This window comes from Thermobia domestica, chromosome 13, assembly GCF_964235325.1.
Source record: "Thermobia domestica chromosome 13, izTheDome1.hap1.1, whole genome shotgun sequence".
NCBI classification, from domain to species: domain Eukaryota; kingdom Metazoa; phylum Arthropoda; class Insecta; order Zygentoma; family Lepismatidae; genus Thermobia; species Thermobia domestica.
This window is the reverse complement of record NC_137466.1, coordinates 138,950,235-138,972,878: the sequence shown is the minus strand read 5'-3', so window position 1 is coordinate 138,972,878 and position 22,644 is coordinate 138,950,235. Positions and strand designations below refer to the sequence as shown.

General features: G+C 33.8%; 1 protein-coding gene across 1 annotated transcript in view; it reads left to right on the top strand.

The window, feature by feature from the left end:
• Positions 1-11,480, top strand: part of LOC145667778 (integrin beta-PS-like) — a 203,661-nt gene extending 192,181 nt beyond the window's left edge. The window contains exons 12-15 of the mRNA XM_081735217.1: positions 863-989; positions 2,827-2,973; positions 4,002-4,141; positions 8,738-11,480. Coding sequence (XP_081591343.1) covers positions 863-989; positions 2,827-2,973; positions 4,002-4,141; positions 8,738-8,809 — 486 coding nt within the window. The 3' untranslated portion in view covers positions 8,810-11,480. The remainder of the gene's footprint in view (positions 1-862; positions 990-2,826; positions 2,974-4,001; positions 4,142-8,737) is intronic.
• The last annotated feature ends 11,164 nt before the right edge of the window (positions 11,481-22,644 follow it).

Genomic DNA, 22,644 nt, shown 5'->3' with positions numbered 1-22,644 from the left:
GTATACTAGTTGAAATTTCAGAGTGAATATCGAAAAGATATCATAACGAGTAAAGGCTCTGTGCTTGAATAGCTTATTCTTACGTTAATCCCTTCATATTTTTCCCCTTTTCAATCCCTTACCATCACGTATCTTTTTCTGTTACTTTATAAGCCTTTGGTTTCATTTAAGGAGTCTAGGTCCAAAATCCCAGATATGGTTAAATATTGCAGGGAGGGAATGTCAGTCAGAATCCCTGAAACGTTCCTTTATTAAGAGTTATTTGAGCTACAGACTTGACATCCCTGTAAGTGCACTAAGTGCAGGTTTATCTTGCGCTGAAGAGCAAAGTTTTATATTTACCCAAATGTTACTTTAATATTTAGAAAACATTTTAAGAAGTATAACACTAAATAATAACGTTAATCGGTTGCATAATGGAGCAACCTGAAGTAGCAGCCACACCTGACAATTATTGATTTTAAAATGTTTAGAATAAGCAGTTATGATAATATGTATGAAACAACAAACTTTCTTGGTAATGTGAAGGCTAAGTACTTCAGTATTGGTTCGTTATGCGTTTTCCCCAAAGTTGAGAGTTAGCTGGTTTATTTTCTCACACCAGAAGGTAAATTTACCCCCATTTCATGAAAACAGTTTGCTTTGTTCCTACAAACTATCACTTAAATAAATGTTTCCTTAGAAAAGATTAATTCACTCTTCTGGTCGGAAAACAGTAGATCAACTTTATGTTATAAAATTTGTATCGGAAGGTAAATGTTGAACCTAAAATTGACCACTTAGGACTTTTTTTGTAACAACTTATAGGATAGTATTAGAAACTTATCACATTGTGTAAAATGTATGTTCTTTTCTTTTCTAGACGTGTCCAGGAAAATGTAGAGAACTGAAGGATTGTGTTGAATCTCTTGCTTATAAGATGGGTAAACTAACTAAGTACGATTGCGATAATCAACATATAGAAGTTAATGTTACAGAGAAGTTTGAAGGTACTTTACAGACTCTATTTATATCATATAGTTTGTATATATTTAGTAAACTTGGAAAGAGTAATAGGAGCGGAAAAGACTTTTAGCAAGTTTTTTGTGCTATTTTTATTTTATTTTAGAGATATAAATAAATTAAGTTTTCTATAAAAATGATAACATTTCGCGATTCAGATTGGTGTCATATAATAATAATCGTATTAATGTAGTACTTGTTAATAATGTACTTCTGTTTCCCTCAGAGGTGGAGGGACTATTGAATGTTATCATTTTTCTATGTTGACTAACACAATATGACTAACAAAAGATGGATTGAGAACTGTAATAGATTTATGCTTAGGTGGGCTTTGTTTAGATCGAATATGAGACACTTAATTAGTAACAATAATATTCAAGTGCTTTCTTACAAGGACGTAAACATATATTGATTATGAAAAGGGTGGTTAACTTCTGCTCTGGGGATACTCAAGGCGAGTTCACAATGGAACTTGGTTCGTGGAAAAAGGCCCAAGTATGAATCATGAAACGTATATACCATGAAGAGGACTGTATCTCAGAATTTGTCTTACTTACATTGATAGAAGATGGTCAATGGGAGGACATACACATCTTAGGATGTTGTAGGATCTCAATATTGCATTGAGAGTCATAGGTAAGGAGATATCAGGACCTTGGAAGGGAAAGGGCGAACCCGAAAAATCGATTTAATTTTTTTTTTTTGCTCGCATCGAATAGTTCTGGACAACACATAAATACCGCGTTTTGCCCTGGTTCATCCTGAGTTCTTTCACAGTTTCAAGATAAATAAAGATTCGCCCTTGCTATCTTAATGTACTTGCAAAACTTTCAGCTTGATTTCGCAACACCCGATTTCAGGATTCGCCCTTTCTCTTCCAAGGTCCTGATATGTGTTGATGGTATAGTTGATTACATAGAGGGAGTCATCGATCATCAAGATATGTTGTTGGTATACCTGTGTAACAATAGACGTCCTTGATCTTTGTAAATGTTTCTTGTGGCAGAGATATGCAGGATGTTGTAATGCTCACAGGGATTTCTAGAATTTTTATATTGCAGGTAGTCAGAGAAATTCATAGATATTTGTTTATATGAAGAATTTGATTTGATTTAAGATTAATGTTCCTGTCAGGAGCCAGGTTATATGAGACGTGAACCCACAGCTTAACGGGGGATCCGAACCACATGAGCTTCCGCCGGGAATCGAACTCGGGTCATCCACGCCGAAGGCGCGTACACTAACCGCTTAGCCACGAGAGAGCTTTGTTCATATGTTTAAACTCTAATTAATACCTTTCAGATGTCAGAGCAAGTTGATTCGATTAGGAATATAGATTTCCATTGCTCTAAGATGGGCACTTTAGGTTGATTGTTGAACGTCATATCAAGATTAATACTTTATAATAAATTAATTTTGTAATAATGTCATAAGTAAACAGTATCAAGACTCTTTATAGTATTATGAACGTGTCTCATATAATTGATTGCTAGCAGAAACTGAAAACATGAGTTTTTAATACTATTCGTTCTAAAAATATGCTTCTATTAAACTTAAATTTCAAAGCTACCAGTATGAAAAACCCATTCAATACCCCCATAAAAACCAAGTTCAATAATACTGTTAGAATTCTAAGTTAACAACATTGATTGTAGTTACATGATTGTTTATAATAATATGAACGAAATTGAAATTATGAATAACCATAACAACAAAATCTATTGTCAACTCTTTTTTTAAAAAAATGTCATAGTACTAATTAGTTTAAAATGCATTTTGTTTAAGCTGGTAGGCAGTGCTGTTAAGTATTGTTTTTGTTCCCAGATGATAATGATTCTGAAGAGAAGATCTGTAGTTATCCTGATGATTTCGGATGTACCTACACATTTCGCTATAAAAATTTTGAATCAGGACTAACCAAAGTGTGGGCATTAAAAGAGAAACAATGTGGTACAGAAATTGACGTACTTGGTAAGTTGAAGAATTCATTTACATTTTAATGAGAATAAAATGCAAGTTCCAAAATTTTGTAAGTTATAATTAAGTTTAACTTTTTAAATTGAATCTTTTTAAATTGGTATAGTCAATTTTCTATTCCAGTGAGCCCTTCTTGGTTAAGCGCTTTGATACTCGATAACTTGTATATTATTATTTTAATATGAAAGTTAAAGAAACGTTTTATACGGTGATAGCGTACACAACTAAACCAAATTAAAATATCTTCTTATTGTAGTTTGTAATTCAGAATAATTGAATAAAGTTTTCAATCAGTTTTGTTATTTAAATGCTAGCTGTTAAAATATTTGTAATAATTTTAAATGTATATCAGTCAATTAAATTATCAGAGCGTTATTATATATTTGTTTATATATTCAATACGTATGTTTTTTCTAATATCATTTATATAAATAGCAATTAAGAGACTAATTGCCCTGAATATTATCTGTTTCCTGGAGATTTACTACCTGGATGAGAAATTGTAACAAAATACTCAGAATTGTCCTGCATTTATCTCACAGTTAATTTCTTTTCTTTATCTGTTTTACATATTTCTTAGAATTTACTAGAAATTAAAACGATTTGAAACAATAGTGGAATTCTTTTGCAAAGAAAATGTTAATAGGAATAAAACGATAGGATGATCAAAGGACGATAATTTATAATACTTAAATGGTATGCAAGATTTCTAATGGTTGAAATTACTACTTTTTATTTTATTCATTCTACCTGCAAATAGGTTCATTGGAAAATTAAGTGAAGCAACTAAGTTGATGAAATAGCGATGGTGTGGCCAGAAAGGTGTATAGTAAACTAAAAATTAGAAGGATGGAGTAAAGGGATTTACAGAAAGTTAGGTTTAAAAATGCCATATATACTAGAACTTAGTAATTGTAACTTCACTCATTACAAACATTCGTATTGGCTCCAATATAAGTGTGAAATCACATAGCCTTGAAGGTTTGGTCTATTTTTTAAAAATCTTATTCCTTCTCACACAGGACTTGTGTTGGGAGTAATAGGAGCTATTGTGTTGATCGGCATAATTCTATTACTTATATGGAAATGTATTACAACGATACACGATCGAAGGGAATATGCAAGATTTGAAAATGAAAGAAAAATGGCTAAATGGGACGCGGTAAGTAAATCTTATTAACTATTCACAAATTTTTTATTGGGGGGGGGGAACAAAGCATTGCAGATTTTTTTTACCAAGTGGTGGTAGTCAAGAGACAAAAATGAAGCATGAGAAGATATTTATTGATATTAGTACCTTAAATATTCTTCTTTTTAAGAAACTATCAGTGGCGGCTTATGAGGGAAGTTCCCATTACAAAATCTATCGCCACAAACGAAGGAAGCACTTAATGCCGTAACTCTTGTAAACAGTAAAATTCTAATTGTTATCTACGTGAGTGCTCTTACAAGCCGCTACTGAATAAAGATATTTCATTTTTAAGACAACAAGGTGGCGGAGTCCGTAATACAGTACAACCCCTCAAATCCGAACCCCGGAAATCCGAAAACCCGGCAAATCCGAACACGTTCTCAGGGGAAAAAAATTAACTACAGCTAGAAAATGAAAAAAAAAAAGATTTCATCACACAAATTTAGTTTTTTTAAGGTTTTAACATGTTCAGACTTAATGCTTATTCAAAACGTTATAAAATACAGTTAAGTTTAGATAAAATAGGCAATAGCTTACGTCTACTTACGTATTTCAAAAAATCCCAAACAATGAAATCATTTTAGGTTAACTGGATTACGATTCACACGAAAAATTACAACACAAGATTAAACAAACACTGATTTTTCACTTGAAGTCAGTTATCTTTAATTGTCGAAGATTAGAAATTCAGTGACGAAATAAGTACGGTACGTAATATTATTTCTCGGGTAATCCGAACCCCCCGAAATCCGAACAGGCTGCAGCCCCAATTAGTTCGGATTTGAGGGGTTGTACTGTAATGTAGTATTTAAGAGTAAAATTTAGTGATGTGCGCAAGAGTCTTGCATGCAAGACCAAGACCAAGACCATACCTGCAAGACCAAGACCAAGACCATACCTGCAAGACCAAGACCAAGACCAAGACTCTTGCGCAAGAGTCTTGTACAAATACCGGCTCAGTGGTAGAGCGTTTACTTCTCGTACATGGGGTCCCTGGTTCGATCCCAGCTTGTGCCATGCGAGCTTTCTTAGTGAACAAACATTGTGTGCGTGGGTTTTCTCGGGGTTTCCCCGTTTCCTCCTATTTTCTTCATTCCACCATTTCATTTATTTCTCATCATCACCGTTTCTCTTAGCCTCGATGCATAATTGTGGGACGTTAAACTAGATATTTCATTTCATTTCAAAACAAATTAGTGGTGTTCTTCTTCCAAAACTAAAGAGAAATGTAGTATTGAACATCGGTAATTCCGTACACAATAGCTGCCTACTATATGGGTATGACCTTGGCTCCGAGGTTCAAGCATCCGTTGGAAATTTTTAATGTGTGCTCATAAAATTAATATCGAAATAACATTTTCATGTCATTGACAGAAACTTAGTGCATATGACCACAAGTTTGATTTAATGGGCGGATACTTATATGTTGAATAATTGTTTATCAATATAACCTTTAGCCTCCTTAAGTACACTAAAAAAATCCGTTATCTGCACAGCGGTATATTGTATAAATATACGGAATCCTTATGTTTACTTTAGAAATCATTATAGAGCATACGCTATCCGTATGCTACATACATATTGCCCTCTTTCCCACTTATATATTATACCATGCCGTTGCAGGATATCTGACATCTAACAATCTTCCGTATATTCCATATATATACGTATGTTGCATATGTTAGCTATATGTTACATACGTTCATCCGTATGTGAGATCCTGACAGCCTATATACAGTTCTTTCGTTCGTACGGAAACTACGTATCAAAAACTATAGGATTTACACATCTAACCTACGTTTTTTTTCAGTGATACGGCACATCGAGGATTGAGTGATATAACATTATATAACAATAAATAATTCATATTCACAAGTAAGAGTGATTTTGTACAGTTATGTCAAATAATTTGGATTTTGATGCCGTTATTTTGTATTTCTAATATAAGTAGAAAGTATTTAGCTATATAAATTGAATTTACACACACACACACACACACAAAAAAAAAAAAAAACATAGACAGTTGAGTCGTTTTCAGTTTTCACTCAAATCATTCTAAAATATTAAGAGGTTTGTTTGATTACTATCATTATTAATTTATTTTTCTCTCTCTTTTTTAACCAATATTGCTAAAAACATCATCATCATAGCTATTCTGCTATTATTGGCAGGTCACTTGCTGCAAGTGAGAAGCTTCGATGTACGATGGTAATCAGCTAGTCTCTCCTTCTTGACGTAGCAATTTTCTGTTTCAATACTTCCTTCAACTACATAGTCTTATTCGCTCTTCTCTCCTTCCACTATACCCTCTAGTACGTTCCTCATAATACAATTCCTCCTCAACCAATGTAACAAGCAGTTCCTCTTCCTCCTTTTAATTACAACTAAAATTCTTCTTTTCTTCCTTACTGCTACTATTTCTAACACCTTCTCATTCGTTTTCTGTTCAATCCAGCTAATTCTCTCCTTTTTTCTCCATGGCTACGTTTCGAAAGTTTCCATTTTTTATCGCTTTTGCGTGATGTGCATGTTTCTGCCGTATAGAGTACATATTGGAATCAGTAAAACAAAATCTCAATATTTAATTGGAAGTTTGTTCAATACAAAGATCAGCTAATCGTGGTTGAAAAGAAAATATCTGACGCCTTTAAAATGTAAAAATAATTTTGCAATTCATGGAATCTCATCAATCTGTGCCGTCTTGATTTTCTTTCATGCGTTTCAGGGGTAGCCTCCCCATTTTGGAAACCAATGGAGTATTAAATCTGTTAAAAATATAAAAAGATTATGAAACGTTGTGGTTTATCTTATAAGTAGTGAATCGTGGGTACACATGGAAATAAATACGGGTCATCGCGTATGTTGTACATTATCATCATACACGAAGATATAGGGGGCCTACTGTATTATATTTAGAAACATACATTGTATTTTCGTTACTATTGGCGCATTGTAGAATTTATTATCCCTTATATCCAGAGTAAAATTTACGTATACAAATCATAAGATTTAAGAAAAGCAAGACTTGCAAGACTCTTGCAAGCAAGACCAAGATCAAGACTAGGTGTGCAAGACCAGGCCCAAGACCAAGGGTTCCAGTGCAAGACCAAGACCAAGACTGGATGGTGGTCTTGCATTTGCTCATCACTAGTAAAATTTAGTCTTTCTTTGGAAACTTTGTAGAGATAGCATAGTGACACTCTATTTTATACACTATTTTGACGTTTTAAAAATAATTATACAAAATTGATGCATGCCTTTCAATATGTAATAAGTTCTATTATGTTGGATAAATGTCCTTGAACGAACAATGTACTCCAAAAGTAACCATGAAGAGAACAACACGAATGAAAGTTGAGGAGAAGCACTACTTAATTGAATATGTTTCTTTTCGAAAGTAACTTTCAACTGCATGGTAGATCATGGTAGATCTATCATATGATCTACCAATAGTGTCCATTGGTAGATCATATTGTTTGCATGAAGAAAGAAAGAGCAAGTCATATTTTTGGCACGCAATTTCTTACCATTTAGAATTGTCATATTTTGCATTTCTAGTGCCATATTATCTTCTGCTTTCGATATGTAAATTTTGGTTTTAAAGCAGGTTTATAAATGGAGATATGGAACTTTTCAACAGTGCTTTAAGGTAAAAGAATAGCTTTAGTATAATGACAATAGAAAGGAATTAATCTTGAACTTTTATAAGTGGGTCTTTTATCAGAATATGTATGGAATCATGGTAGAATATTCTATTCAATAAGCCTAATTTCTTAGAAAGTTTAAAAGTATTCTGAAAACAAAATATTTCATTTTTTCTTTTTGAATATTTTGAACACTACTACATGTTTAACTTTTGAAACTTTTTTTTTTTTTTTTTTGCCACAAGAAAGTTTAAAATGAACTTGAAATAGAAGCATCTAGTTCAAAATAACAAGAATCTTAGGAATAATAAAAATGGATCAAAAGATTGCAATCTTGGCCAAGAACTTCAGGAATAATCCATAAAATGCATCAAAAGATTGCGATCTTGGCCAATAATTAGTTTTTGGATCAGGCGCCACAAAATTCTTGAACAGCCCCTAAATCGAATTTTCGTATTTTCTGCAGAATAAGCATATCATAATAAGTTAAGTTATAGTTTGGGCTTCACTACACTATATATAGTTCTCCAAATATAAGGCGTACAAGAAAATTTTTGATTGAATCATATTGGATCTTTTGATACAACAAAAAGGATAATTGTTTAAGAATATTCATAATTATAATACTGAATTCATATAACAAAAGTATATTAATTAAAGAGAATGAGAAAGAAAGAAAGAAAGAGAGAAAAAAGAGGAAACAAAGCATATCTAAGTAATTTGTTATTGAGATGAACAATGGTAACTTTTACCTATAGTTTTTGGGAAATGGAATATATATATATATATATATATATATATATATATATATATATATATATATATATATATATATATATATATGTGTGTGTGTGTGTGTGTGTGTGTGTGTGTTCGCGTATTTTTAGCATACTTTCATTATGCATATTTTGTTTTCTTTCAGGCTGGTAATCCCATATACAAACCTTCAGTTTCAACATTCAGCAATCCCATGTACGCCGAACAAAAATCTTAAAGGACATAACTTCGGTTTAGTTTATCATTCTGTAAATTAAGTGTTTGCAAAATAACAATAGTCTCTTTCTGGGTGATATGATTCCATAAATTAAGTTGAAAATAATGAAATTTTGTTACATTTGAAGCCATTAAATTATTTTTCTGTTAGTACTTAGATTGTAATTGAAATACAGTAAGTTTCGTACAAAATTGTGTAAAATAAAACTGTGTATGTAAATTGTAAATACAGTATTAGTGGAAAATATGGGGACGATGACAGCGCAAAATATATTTAGAAAAACATTTTTCTTCCGCAGTATGTTAGATTCTTATCTCATTTACACGATAATAAATGAATAGATAATAGTAAAGTTCGTGGACAATACTGATCTCTTTGTAGTACTACATTAGTTGACGTATTAATTACGAATTAATGTATTTTTACTACGTAAGAATAATTAGCTCTTTTTCTGTAACCTAAAAACTATTATGCAACTTTTATGAGTATGAACTTCGTATAGTATTCAAAACGATAAAAAAATCTGCTTAAAATATGATCGATGTTACAATTAATAAACAGTACTTGTATTAAAATAAACTTAAGCATCTGGAAGAAATCTGTTAGTCATTCATAAATAAAAAGTTTTATTTTCAATCTATTATTCTCCATCTTTTGATTGAAATGCAGTTTTCAAAACATTTTGATAAGTGTTAGAATTTCAGATACAGATGTTACTATACATCTATTGATATTGTATGATATAGGGCAAAGTTATTATTTGCAGATTTATTGCATGAATATAGTTTTTTTTATTGTAAAAATGCTGTACAAAAATGTATATAGCAAAGCAAAATAATTCCACGAAATAGAATTGTAAATTTACGTTTGTTACAGATAGAGAAAATGTTTGTTCTTTCATAGCTAAGACCATGAAACTTCCGAAATTACGTATTTTGATATGTATATTTAAATATATTTTCCCTCTTTAAATCTTATATCTTAAGTAAAATACAGTTAGGTGTCAACTTATAACAGACTTTGGTTACGATTACCTGGTCATCAGTCGATTTGATCGTACAGCCAATAGGTAATATACTATACAGTATAGTATAAATATCATCTTGATCAATTTAGATGTGTGTTATTTGTTTAAAATGGAACACAAATACGTTTATAACTAAATTCACAAGATAAGCATATTATGTTGTTTTCACAAAAAGTAGTTTATATTGTATTTTTATAATCTTATAGTAGAATAGTATTTTGTAATATACATCTGTCATTATTATTATTATTATTATTATTATTATTATTATTATTATTATTATTATTTTAGGTAATTTATAATAATAATCATCTAACTTTTTTTTAGAATCGGTTGTAGCTACGGGTGGCTTAGTCGTGAATGGATAATTAACTGTATTAAAAATCATGATGTATTAAAAATCTCTAACAAAAATGTATGTTAGAGATTTAATAGAGAATTGAAGAAATACAATGACAAAACTTAATTGTATATGACGGGGTAAATACAGGAATCGCGAAATATTCGTGTTGATTACAATTAAGTTGACTGTGATTGATCAGTGCTACAACTGAACAAAATAAAATGAAGCACATGGGAAAAATATGTAGTATTACCAACATTAAGCGTGAATGAAGTTACGACGGATTGGAAGATATTTTTCATACAAAAGATTTTGAAATGTAGATATTGAAAGGTATTGATATTGATATTAAATTGTTGCTAATACATCTATCTTGCTGTCTGTTAATCACATAAGTAAGTATACAAGACTACACAAAATGTAGTTATTTTTTTTCAACGTAATGGACAAATAATAATCTAAAACTTTCCGAATATCAATTACACAGTATCATTCCCTTGCTACTCACGCTCTTCAAATATATATTTTCGTAGTTCGTCTTTTTTACGTTTTGTATAGAAAGTTGGAAGCTCAGTTTCTTGTATCGTATATGATAGGTGAAAGAAGATGCAAACAATACTCAAGCAGAATTGCAAACAATTTACTAATGCAGAAAGGTTCGTTAACATAGGAGAATATGTGAAAAACAGTAATATTTCACTTCTTCTTTTGTTTACAGATCAATATGTTTCTTGGTCGATATGTTGGGGAAAATGGGACGTATGTAGTTCAGTTCCACCCAAGGAAAGAAAAACAAACATTACTGAAATCTAACTAAAGAAATATTTCATATTATTGTAGCAAAACCATATTGGCCAATATCTCAAGATTACTTTTTCTTTAAGGCAATTACTACCTCTGTTTTAAGATTCATTTCATTATCCAGAAAATAATTTCTTGAGTTGTTACTCTAACGTGAAATACGTCATCCACCAAATTCAATCAGAATAAATAATAAACGGACACTGTGTAAGGATTTATGTTAAGCATGGGAAAGAATATTTAAAACCATAATGATCTGTCTTTTTAGTATTGGGAAAGTAGTAGATTTATTCTTTGTACCCATAAACCAAATATCCTTTACTTTTAGGAAATTGAACAGAAGATTAAATATATGGTTCTAATGAACGTTAAATAATTTTATGTATATAATTCTGAACTTTGTGTGTTGTAAAAAAATTAGTATGTAAGATCTATGTATCAACATCTGTACACATAGGTGTAACAAATCAACAGTAATCACAATAAACCAATGAACATGATCAGGAACTATAATTCCATATTAGTGATAATGTATTTTGGTTCTGCTTAAGTAATCAATTCAATTTATGTTATCACAATTTACAATTCATTTTTTTATTTTCTTGCAACATTTTTTTTAATTCTCCGGCGAACTACTATGCAGTTTTCTCCAGTGATTTTGTTATATGCATCGTTTGAATATGAGTTTTTTCGAGGAGTTTACCAACAAACAAAAGACTCCGTTTTATTTAGTGCTTTTTATGTGTTTCGTGAAATGATTTATTACTTTCCATTTTGTGTCTCATTTGGTTGTGCTTTTAACAGTTTATACACTGATCGTTGCTAGAAGTCATTACTTCAATGAATATTTGGCAACAAATGGACAATTCTGTATCTAGACTGTCAAAGGATACAAAATTTTCCAAGACCTCTAACTTGCGAACTGAACCCCCCCACACACTCTCTTAAATAAGGAAGTATTATGTACCTTCTTAGTAAATTCATACCAATTAGTGGGTTTTCTACTGGTAGCCCGTGTGCAATTAATGGTAGAGTATTTTGGATGGTATCATTTTGTTCCTTATAAGGTAGGGAATGAGAAAAGTGATTATGGACATGTCAGAACGCGACTGGAAGGGGGTAGGGGAGAATGATGAGTCATCGCTCACTTAACTTCTTATAACTTCGCTTCTAATCATTCGATTTTAATTTTCTTTTTTAAAAAAGGAAGGTCTAAAGACGTTCTACACATTAAATTCTTAGCACCTTTTACGTAAATGTAGCCGTTTTGGTTAAAATTTCGAAAAAAGGATATTTCCTAAGAAAAAATATTTCATTTGACAAAACTATAATTTTTGTATTATTTGTTTATGCCAAATAGTTAAATTTATAAAAGGAGCATGAAATACGAATAAATTTTTATTTTCAAAATCGTTGTTACATAAAACATAAGGAAAAGAACAGTATACAAAATCTACTATTTCACTCAAGAGAAGCAATTAATATTTTTTAAATTATCATTACACGTATTTCTACAATTTATTATATTATGTGATCCATATTAATATTAATTCTGTAGATGTTCATAAGTATTTTAGATTTTTTTAAAATTATCATGGAATAAGTACTCCAATAATGTGTTTTCGTATTATATTCATTTACTGAAAAGTAAAGGATTCTCTTCTTCTGGTGTGAATCCACACTTTAGTCGTCGGGACACTTCCAGAATTCGAAGTTGTCCTTCTTACTTCAATCTTTATAACATTAATTCTTCTTAATATTTTGATATACACTACACTACACTACACCATGGCACCATATTCAGAACGCAAGAAAAAAAATAGTTAAAAGGGGGACAAAGAATATACACAAATACTTCCTGAGTTTCGTTCCTTCACGTCACAAGGATTTTACGCCGCTGTTCAACCGGTCGGCAGCAGGTCGAAAGACGAACAGACTGGTTCACGAAAGAATAAAATAGGAAGTCACATAACAAAGGTTTTCCCTTTATCGAGTTATGACAGTGCTCAGTTCCTTCTTACTTCACGAGAGTTTATTATCCTTTACATTATCTTAGTTACAGATTCCATATCTGCATAGTCCGCTTCGAGGTACCCATCTCATAACCATGATTCAAGTTCATAGCTGAGAGAAGCTCTCTTTAGAACCACAAGGAACATCACACATTATTAGCTCGTATTGCCCTTTCCCATTAACAGTCCAACCCCAGTCAGTCACTGTAAGTAGTTCAGGATTCGCAATATGTGCTTTACTCCATATTAGGGCTTGAAAGTGCTATTTTTATGGCCGAATTCAGAGTAGCTTGTGTTGGAGGCATGTTTGATCCATCGGCTTGCTTTTTAGTGAAAAACTACCATCACAATTCTTTGAGGGATGTTATCTTCGGGATTCTTAAATATACAAAGCATATAAATGCTTCCAGAACTCGGAACGTTTCTTCATTAAAAGTATCTGTTCCCAGTGATGATAAAGGGTCAAGTATCGTCTCATCAGCGTCCATAAACGTATTAAAGAAACTTCTTTTCGTTTTACCATAAAATGAACCGGTGGTATCAGTCCCTGAGAGAGAATGCAATCCAATCAAAGCATAAGCTTATGTGCGATCTAACGCTTGATATATCATACGAACGGAAATCTCACCTGTTTTAACTTCTGAGACAACAAACCAGGTATCCTATGGAAGTTGAGTGTAGAAATTCGTCGCTGGCGCTCGGATATCAGTATCAGGAGAAAATATGTTTACAGTTTCTGCTCCATTTTAAACTTGCGAAGAGTGCATGTAATATGATTTCTGTATCAGCCTCTTCTTGAGTTGTTAGTAGAGCTTTAACATAAATCTGGCTAGTTCAACTCAAGATAAAGGAAAAATATATTCAGTCGCAATTGTTGATGGAATTCCAGAGGTCCACAAACTGAAACTAGAAAAGCAGACGAGAACAATTTCTGATTTGACAAATCAGTTATGCAAAATTATCTATTTCAGAATATGGTGAGTTTTCTGAGATTCATGTTATATTTGGCACATACGTAGACAATTCTCTTAATTATACAATAAGAGATCAAAGACAGAAAGTAAGTGTTCCTGTAATGTACAAGATAGAATTCAAACTATACACAAAAATATTCCTTTGGAAAAATTTCTTTCTCATGATAAAAACAAGGACAGAATAACGGAGGTTTTCAGTATTCCACTAGTGAAAACCAGCTTGGATAATGAGAAAAATATTATAGTATAATATCGGAATCAGGCTCTTGCTCCAGTAACAACTCAAGAAGAGACTGATACAGAAATCATATTACATGCACTCTTCGCAAGTTTAAAATGGAGCAGAAACTGTAAACATATTTTCTCCTGATACTGATGTCCGAGCGCCAGCGACGAATATCTACACTCAACTTTCATAGGATACCGGTTTGTTGTTTCAGGAGCTAAAACAAGTGAGATTTCCGTTCGTATGGTATATCAAGCGTTAGATCTCACACAAGCTGATGCTTTGATTGGATTGCATTCTCTCTCAGGGACTGATACCACCGGATCATTTTATGGTAAAACGAAAAGAAGTTTCTTTAATACATTTATGGACGCTGATGAGACGATACTTGACCCTTTATCATCACTGGGAACAGATACTTTTAATGAATAAACGTTCCGAGTTCTGGAAGCATTAATACGCTTTGTATATTTAAGAATCCCGAAGATAACATCCCTGAAAAAACTGTGATGGTAGTTTTTCACTAAAAAGCAAGCCGATGGTTGAAACATGCCTCCAACACAAGCTACTCTGAATTCGGCCATAAAAATAGCACTTTCAAGCCCTAATATGGAGTAAAGCACATATTGCGAATCCTGAACTACTTACAGTGACTGACTGGGGTTGGACTGTTAATGGGAAAGGGCAATACGAGCTAATAATGTGTGATGTTCCTTGTGGTCCTAAAGAGAGCTTCTCTCAGCTATGAACTTGAATCATGGTTATGAGATGGGTACCTCGAAGCGGACTATGCAGATATGGAATCTGTAACTAAGATAATGTAAAGGATAATAAACTCACGTGAAGTAAGAAGGAACTGAGCACTGTCATAACTCGATAAAGGAAAAACCTTTGTTATGTGACTTCCTATTTTATTCTTTCGTGAACCAGTCTGTTCGTCTTTCGACCTGCTGCCGATCGGTTGAACAGCGGCGTAAAATTCTTATGACGTGAAGAAACGAAAATCAGGAAGTATTTGTGTGTATTCTTTGTCCCCATTTAACTATTTCTGGTTTTTTCTTGCGTTCAGAATATGGTGTCATGGTGTAGTGTAGTGTATATTAAAATATTAAGAAGAATTAATGTTATGAAGATTGAAGTCAGAAGGACAACTTCGGATTCTAAAAGTGCCCGATGACTAACGTGTCGGTTCGCACCAGAAGAAGAGTATCCTTTACTTTTCAGTAAATGAATATAATACGAAAACACATTATTGGAGTACTTATTCCATGATACTTTAAAAAAAAAATTCTAAAATATCTATGAACATCTACAGAATTAATATCAATATGGATCATGTAATATAATAAATTGTAGGAATAGGTGTAATGATAATTTAAAAATATTAATTGCTTCTCTTGAGTGAAATATTAGATTTTGTATACTGTTCTTTTCCTTATGTTTTATGTAACAACATTTTTGAAAATAAAAATTTATCCGTATTTCATACTCCTTTTATAAATTTAACTATTTGGCATAAATAAATAATACAAAAATGATTATTTTGTCAAATGAAATATTTTTCTTAGGACATATCCTTTTTCTCGAAATTTTAACTAAAACGGCTACATTTACGTAAAAGGTGCTAAGAACTTAATGTGTAGAACGCACTTAGACCTTCCTTTTTTAAAGAAGAAAATTAAAATCGAATGATTAGGAAGTGAAGTTATAAGGAATTAAGTGAGCAATGAGTCATTATTCTTCCCCACCGCCTCCCAATCCCGGGTCTGACATGTCCACAATCACTTTTCTCATTCCCTACCTTATAAGGAACAAAATGATACGATCTACAATACTCTGCCTTTAAATTGCACACGGGATGAGAAAATTGACCATTAGAAAACTGACTAAATTGGAAAATCATATACACTACTTTGAATATTATTTTTCTATTCAGCGGAAACGTAAGTTTCAATTGGTCTTTTGAAGCTATCAGGCCTCTTTCTTCTGATGTTCCTGAAATAAAATCATTTTATTAAGCAAATGTGCTTATAAATATTCGTATAACCAAGTAATAAGAGCGGTAATGTTGAACAGTAGTGAAATCTAGACGAATACAAAGGCCCAAGAAAAGAATGTGGAAGTCCCGGAGATGAGAATGTCAGGTTTGATGTATGCAGTACAAGGATGGTTCGAATAAGGAGCGATCATATAAGATGCGCTGCTAAGGTAGAAACCTTGAGCAAAATGTGTCAAGAATGGAGACTGAAATTGCTTGGACATGGAGAACGAAGAACGGATGTCTATGTGATAAAGAGAATTGGAGAGATGAAAGTAACAGGTAGAAGGAAGTGGGAAAGATTCAAGATGAAATGTAAGGACAAGTACGAGACGATGAATTGAGGGAAATGGGAGGAAAACAGAAGAATTCCAAGATAGAAAAGTGGAGGAAAAAAATTAAAGACGGGAACGCATAGACATCGGAATAGGTGGACACAAAGAACAATTTTTTTTCTCAAATTAAATATTATTACTCTCCTTTTAAATTTTAAGAAACTTTTTCTCATTTTGGGTTCTTAAAATTTTAGAGATTACATTTCCAAGTGGGTGCCCAAGTTTGCTGAGCTCCTCACGCCACCGGTCTCAAATATTCATATTTATTTTAAAATTCGTATTTTGTAGTAATATTTGGTACAGCATCATACAGCTATTGAAATGTAGATGGGACCTTATAAATATTCATTCTTATTCTTATTCTTTCTTATTCTTATTCTTATTCTTATTCTTATTCTTATTCTTATTCTTATTCTTATTCTTATTCTCAGTGGCGTATTTAGGGGGGTGGCTTCCGGGCTTAAGCCCCCCCGAAATCTTACTTACTATAGTAAAGTATATGAAATATCTTGCAGAATTTTCACATTTTCAGGCAAAGCCCCCCCCGAAAGTTAGCAAAGCCCCTCCCGAAACAAAATCGTAAATACGCCACTGCTTATTCTTATTCTTATTCTTCCTTTAATTCTACGTTTACGCTTCAATCTTTACTAATTATTTCACTGTATATTGGAAATTTACAGGTCACTTCATTCAAATTATCACCGGCTTTGTCTCTCTAACGTTTATTTTCATATTTACTCTTTACAGTTTTGAAAGTAATCGAAAAACTTACTTAAGTTTTGTTTAATCACATTGATTTTCGATTCAGATTTACCAGCGCGAGCAATCTCACCTTCAAATTCTGTTATTTTATATTGTATAAATCTTTCTGTCGTTCTTACTTAGACCCTTCATTGTTTCTCTTAAATTAATCTTAAGAGGAACGCTTAATGGAGCTAGTAACACTTAAAATCATTCATTTAGAAAAAAAAAAAACACTTGTCATTTGACGTGAGAATTCTGGACACGATATTGTGAAAAATAATTAAAAGTCCAGTAAAATTTAAACCAAGCTCTAAGAATTGAGCATTTACCACAACAATAGGGAATAGGAAAGGCTCAAGTAACGGCAAGGGTATTTCCGTTACTACAGTACACAAAGACCATTCCTAGGTCAATGAGAAGCTTTTAACCCATAAAAATTACGTCTTTAGCTGGAAAAGACTATTCAGGGTTACACATTCAATGATCGAACATTGATCTAGCTTTCACGACTTCGAATGCTAAAAGTCTCAGGAACAGTATCAACTACTATCAACTTCTAATTATAGCCATTAGAGTAATCTCACTGTTACCCAATCACCATGAGCCCGGGCCCTGATCGAATAACAAAACGGTAGGTTAAAATGAAAATAATAATTTCATAACTTCTACATTCATCTCTGCAATCGTTAAAAAAAGGTTTACAGTATTATAATCCAACAATTTTAACTTACCAAAATCAGAAGTTTCGACCACAAGCCACGCCAATGACACTCACAAGGAAGGGTTACGGCGATTGTCGCGCAAATCCATTGAAGACAGAGAGAGCATGATCAGAATAGAGGACCACCAAAGTTTAAGGTGTTATGGACGATAGGGAGAGGAACTAGAGGTCTTGGAACTTGAAAAGTCAAAAATAGCATGTAATGGGCAGAATGCAACTTGAAATTGAATATCTTGAAAGTGGGTAGAACAATCGGAATGAAACATTAGGAACAAAAAATGACAAAAAGTAATAACGAAGTCCATAAACAGTGCTGCCAACTTATATACAATAAAATGTATTTTCTTGAAATGGCACGATATATTAAGTTATACAAAATTCAAAAGTACAAGTAAGAACAATAGAGCAAAATCTGGTGGCGCAGTGGTGCAATCAATAGACACATATCATTCTGAATGGCGAGAACCAACATTGTCCCGGTTGAATCTTTATATTTTCGACATGGAGCACTGTGGCTTGTGCTTTACGTATGTTGTACAGTATTACTAGAGGGTACGAAATATGCAATAAACCGAAGTAGTGCCATTTGAAATGCTTGGACTTTAAAATAGGTTGACAACATTGTCAACCGGTGGGATCGCAGTTTAACTTTAGATATTCATCTTCGTGACAAATACATTCCTCCATAACGAAGACCATGAATAATGTCACCAACGGAAAGCAATAAGTTTGCTGTAAATAGAACTATAGAGGGTGTTCCGGGAATACGCCGACAAACTTAGCATGCATGCTCAGGACGTCTATACTGGAAAAATGTTTGTGTGTGATGTAGGTCGCAATCGCTTAATTATGGAGATAAGGCAAATTGATGGTAATTAGATTAACGGCCAATTTCTGTAATCACGTACGCAAAGTATATCCTTTGATACGTATACAAAGTTTGTCGGATTTATTCCTGAAGCTCCCTGTATGAAAGAACAAAATAGCAGAGTAAGGCGGTGAAGTGCTGCAAGCTTTCGAAGATACACGTGGTGACCATGGCCAAAATATGTAATTGATATCTCGACACAGCTCTAGAAAATGATGCATGAAATGCGTAACAGACCGAACGCAAATGTAGTATTAAGATTATAACAATAACACAATTGAAGAACATAAATTGTCTAACAAGCAGTGGTACCCAAATTCAAAAAACTACACACAAACCAATATGCCACACGTGTTGGTTTTCGTTGATGATTGAGCAAAACGAAGGTGATTGGTTTTGAAAAAGGAAAGACACGCGGCACAATTTCTGATACTATGAGGTACTGTTGACTCTAGCAGATAAGAAGAGCGTGTATGTAGGAATTGGAAAGTATCGTGGAAAGACAGAAGGTACCAGGTTTGTTAGTTGTATACACGGGAGTCTCTGGCGAGGTGACAGGGTGGACGCGTCCCCTCCAAATTATTTGAGTACGAGATAAATGGGTCAATGCTGAAAGTATTTATAAAGGTAACCAAGAAAGTTCTGTCTTTTTTTTTACCCACTACCTTCGATCATTGTTATGTCACCCAAAACGTATCTTTAATATCAAAAATAGTGCCCATCAGCATCGACGACCTTCTGTCAACGTTCTGGAAGACCAAGGATTCCATCACGGTAGAACTTGGTGGGCCATGACGCGAAGAAGGTATTAAGTGAACTTTGCATCTCTACTAGGGATTTGAGCTGGCGTCCTCTAGGTGATAGTTCAAGGAATGGAGCAGGTGATAATCAGACTGTGCAATGTACGGGGAGTATGGCGGATGCAATAGTGTTTCCCATCCAAGACGTAGAATGGTGTCCCGGGTCACCCTAGCCACGTTGGGTTTAGCGTTGTCCTGTAACAGGAGGACCCTTTGTGATTCAGGAGTGCTGGCGCCAGAGTCTTGAGTTTTTCTTGAACACGGCTCAACTGCTGACAGTACACAGTTTCATTGATGCCCTAACCAATTGGTAGCAGTTCCCGATGCACGATGCCGCGAGCAGTCCACCAAACATACAGGAGAACCTTCTTCTAGTACAGTGATGGTTTCGGCTGTTTTGGAACCGGCTCATGGGATGCTAACTAATGATTACGGAGCCATGAAGCTTCATACAGGACCACTTCTCACAACATGTCCACACTGTGTCCAGAAATGGCTCCTTCCTCAGACGAGACAGAAAAAAGAAAAGAAAACAGAGGTGTCTGCTCACGTTACCTTCTGGCCCAGAGACAAATCATGTGGAACCCATCGATGCAACTTGTAATGCTTCCCAAGTTGAGGGAGATGTTGCCGAATGGTTTCTCCACTCACACTGAATTCTAGTCCCAGTTCCTCACATGTCTGACCACTGTTCATCTTAATTGCTGCCTGAAGAATTTCATTTTGTACATGTGTTTATGCATCTTCGAATGTTTCGTCACCGTCCTTAAACTTGTTAAACCACCGCTGCACTGTCTGCGTAGACCCAACACTCTCACCAAAGGCCTGGCACATCTTTCGCCCTGCTGCAGTGGCGTTTGACCCCAGTTTGAACTCGTACAGCATACACACCCTTATGACGCTCTGTGAAAGTCCCATGTTCACTCTGTCCTTACGCAAGCTCACGGTGTAACTGAACTGCTATAACCAGGTAGTATGTTGGATATACCCACGCCAACAACTGACCTTCGCCTTATCTCCATTCGCATTCAACTCACGGTGTGAGAGCCAATTGAACACAGACCTCCACAAAAAAGGACACAACTTTCTTGGTTATCTTTCTAGACCTATATGGAAGAGGTAAAAACATAGGCAGAATAAATAAAAGTTATGTCTGTTGGTAAACGTTAGGTTGATGTGATTAAAATGTCCACCTGACGTGTGCCATTTTCAAAGTTTTTTCTTTAATTTGTAACTTACGCTTCTTGGTTAGTCAAAGTAGTCTTGGCTGCAGGTACACATTTCTTTTATTGCTTAACCAGCAACAATTGGATTCAATGACGAAGAAAGACTAGGTGTTTGGGATTATTTGTGTATTTAACAGTGTGTGTGCCTTTAGCTGACAACAGTGTTCAAGTTGCTTAACGCTTTTCTATTGTTTGGTGAAGAGTGTGTGAGTGTGGCAGCAAGAGCATACAGTTTTGGTGGACCATATATCATGGTCGAACATCATACAATATAGCACAAACAGTAAGCCATCGAATTACAATCATTTACAACTAAAGACCTTGTGAACATGTTTATTCTCGTGTATTATTTTTCTGTGCAAACTGAAATTGTAATCATTAAATACAGTGAATTTATATTGGGTTGCATTCATGTGGTGTACGAATCAAGCCTTACAGTCCACTAGTATGAACATTGTTTTTAGCATTGTCATTGTACTTGAGTGAAGTTACAAATATATACATTCATATTGTACATTTGGTCCTATCCGGGCCACATGAGTGCGAAGATTTCTGAGAATTGTTCTGTGCTATTGTGAAGAGAAATGTGTTTGTGTCGGCCTATATGTGGTGCTATCACGTACGTTGGACAATAATCACGTTTTTTGTGTAGGCGGACAGCTGTTGTACCAGGACCAGGCTTCTGGAGTATATTTCATAGGTAAAAAAAAGAAAAAGCATCATCAACAGGTCAGTAATTTATTATTCTTCATATTTCTGCGTAGCATTTAATCATGAGTGAATCACACCAGCGTCTTTTAAGGCAAAGATCTGCATACAGAGGCCAGTTAACTAGAATAAACACTTTTGTTCAGGCCTTTGATCCAAATGAAGGCAATATAGAAGAAATACGTGCACACTTAAAACATCTAAATAACATCTGGTCAAAGTTGCAGGAGGTGCAAGATACTATTGAAATTGATCAAATCGAACCCGAAGCGGAAGCAGTAAACGCTCGTGCAGAAATTGAAAATGTGTATTTTTCTTTAGAGGCTCAAATGCAAGCACTTGTTTTAAAACATGGAAATAAAGAATCAGCTGTTAATAATAGCACTAGCAGTAGCGCACAAGTTAAATTGCCGGTCATACAGTTGCCTGCATTTGACGGGAACTGTAAACATTGGTTATCATATAAGGACACTTTTATATCTCTTATTCACGAGAATAAAGACATTTCCACAATACAGAAGTTTCAGTACCTCCGAACTTCTCTTAAGGGCGAAGCGTTAAACCTAATTGAAAATTTACCAATTACCGAAACAAATTATTCAGTAGCATGGCAATTACTCGTTGACAGGTATTCAAATAAAAAGCTAATTGCTTCTTCTTACATTCACAAAATACTACAAATCAAGCCAGTGTATAAAGAAAATGTAAGTGAACTTCGCGCCTTTATAAATACAGCTACTAGCAATATAAATGCGCTACAAGCACTTGAGCCAAACGTAAACTTCACAGACGTAATTTTGACCCAACACTTTGTATCAAAATTAGACGCAACTACTAAAAAGTCATGGGAGCTTCAAAATACGAATTCTAATTTTCCTGCTTTATCAGAATTCTTTTCGTTTCTCGAGAAACGTTGTCAGGTGCTTGAGAACATGAGAACTAGTATTGATGGTGTGAAGCAGGGTAGTAGCATACAAAACAAGCAAACAAAAAGTATTCAGTCATCAAAGAC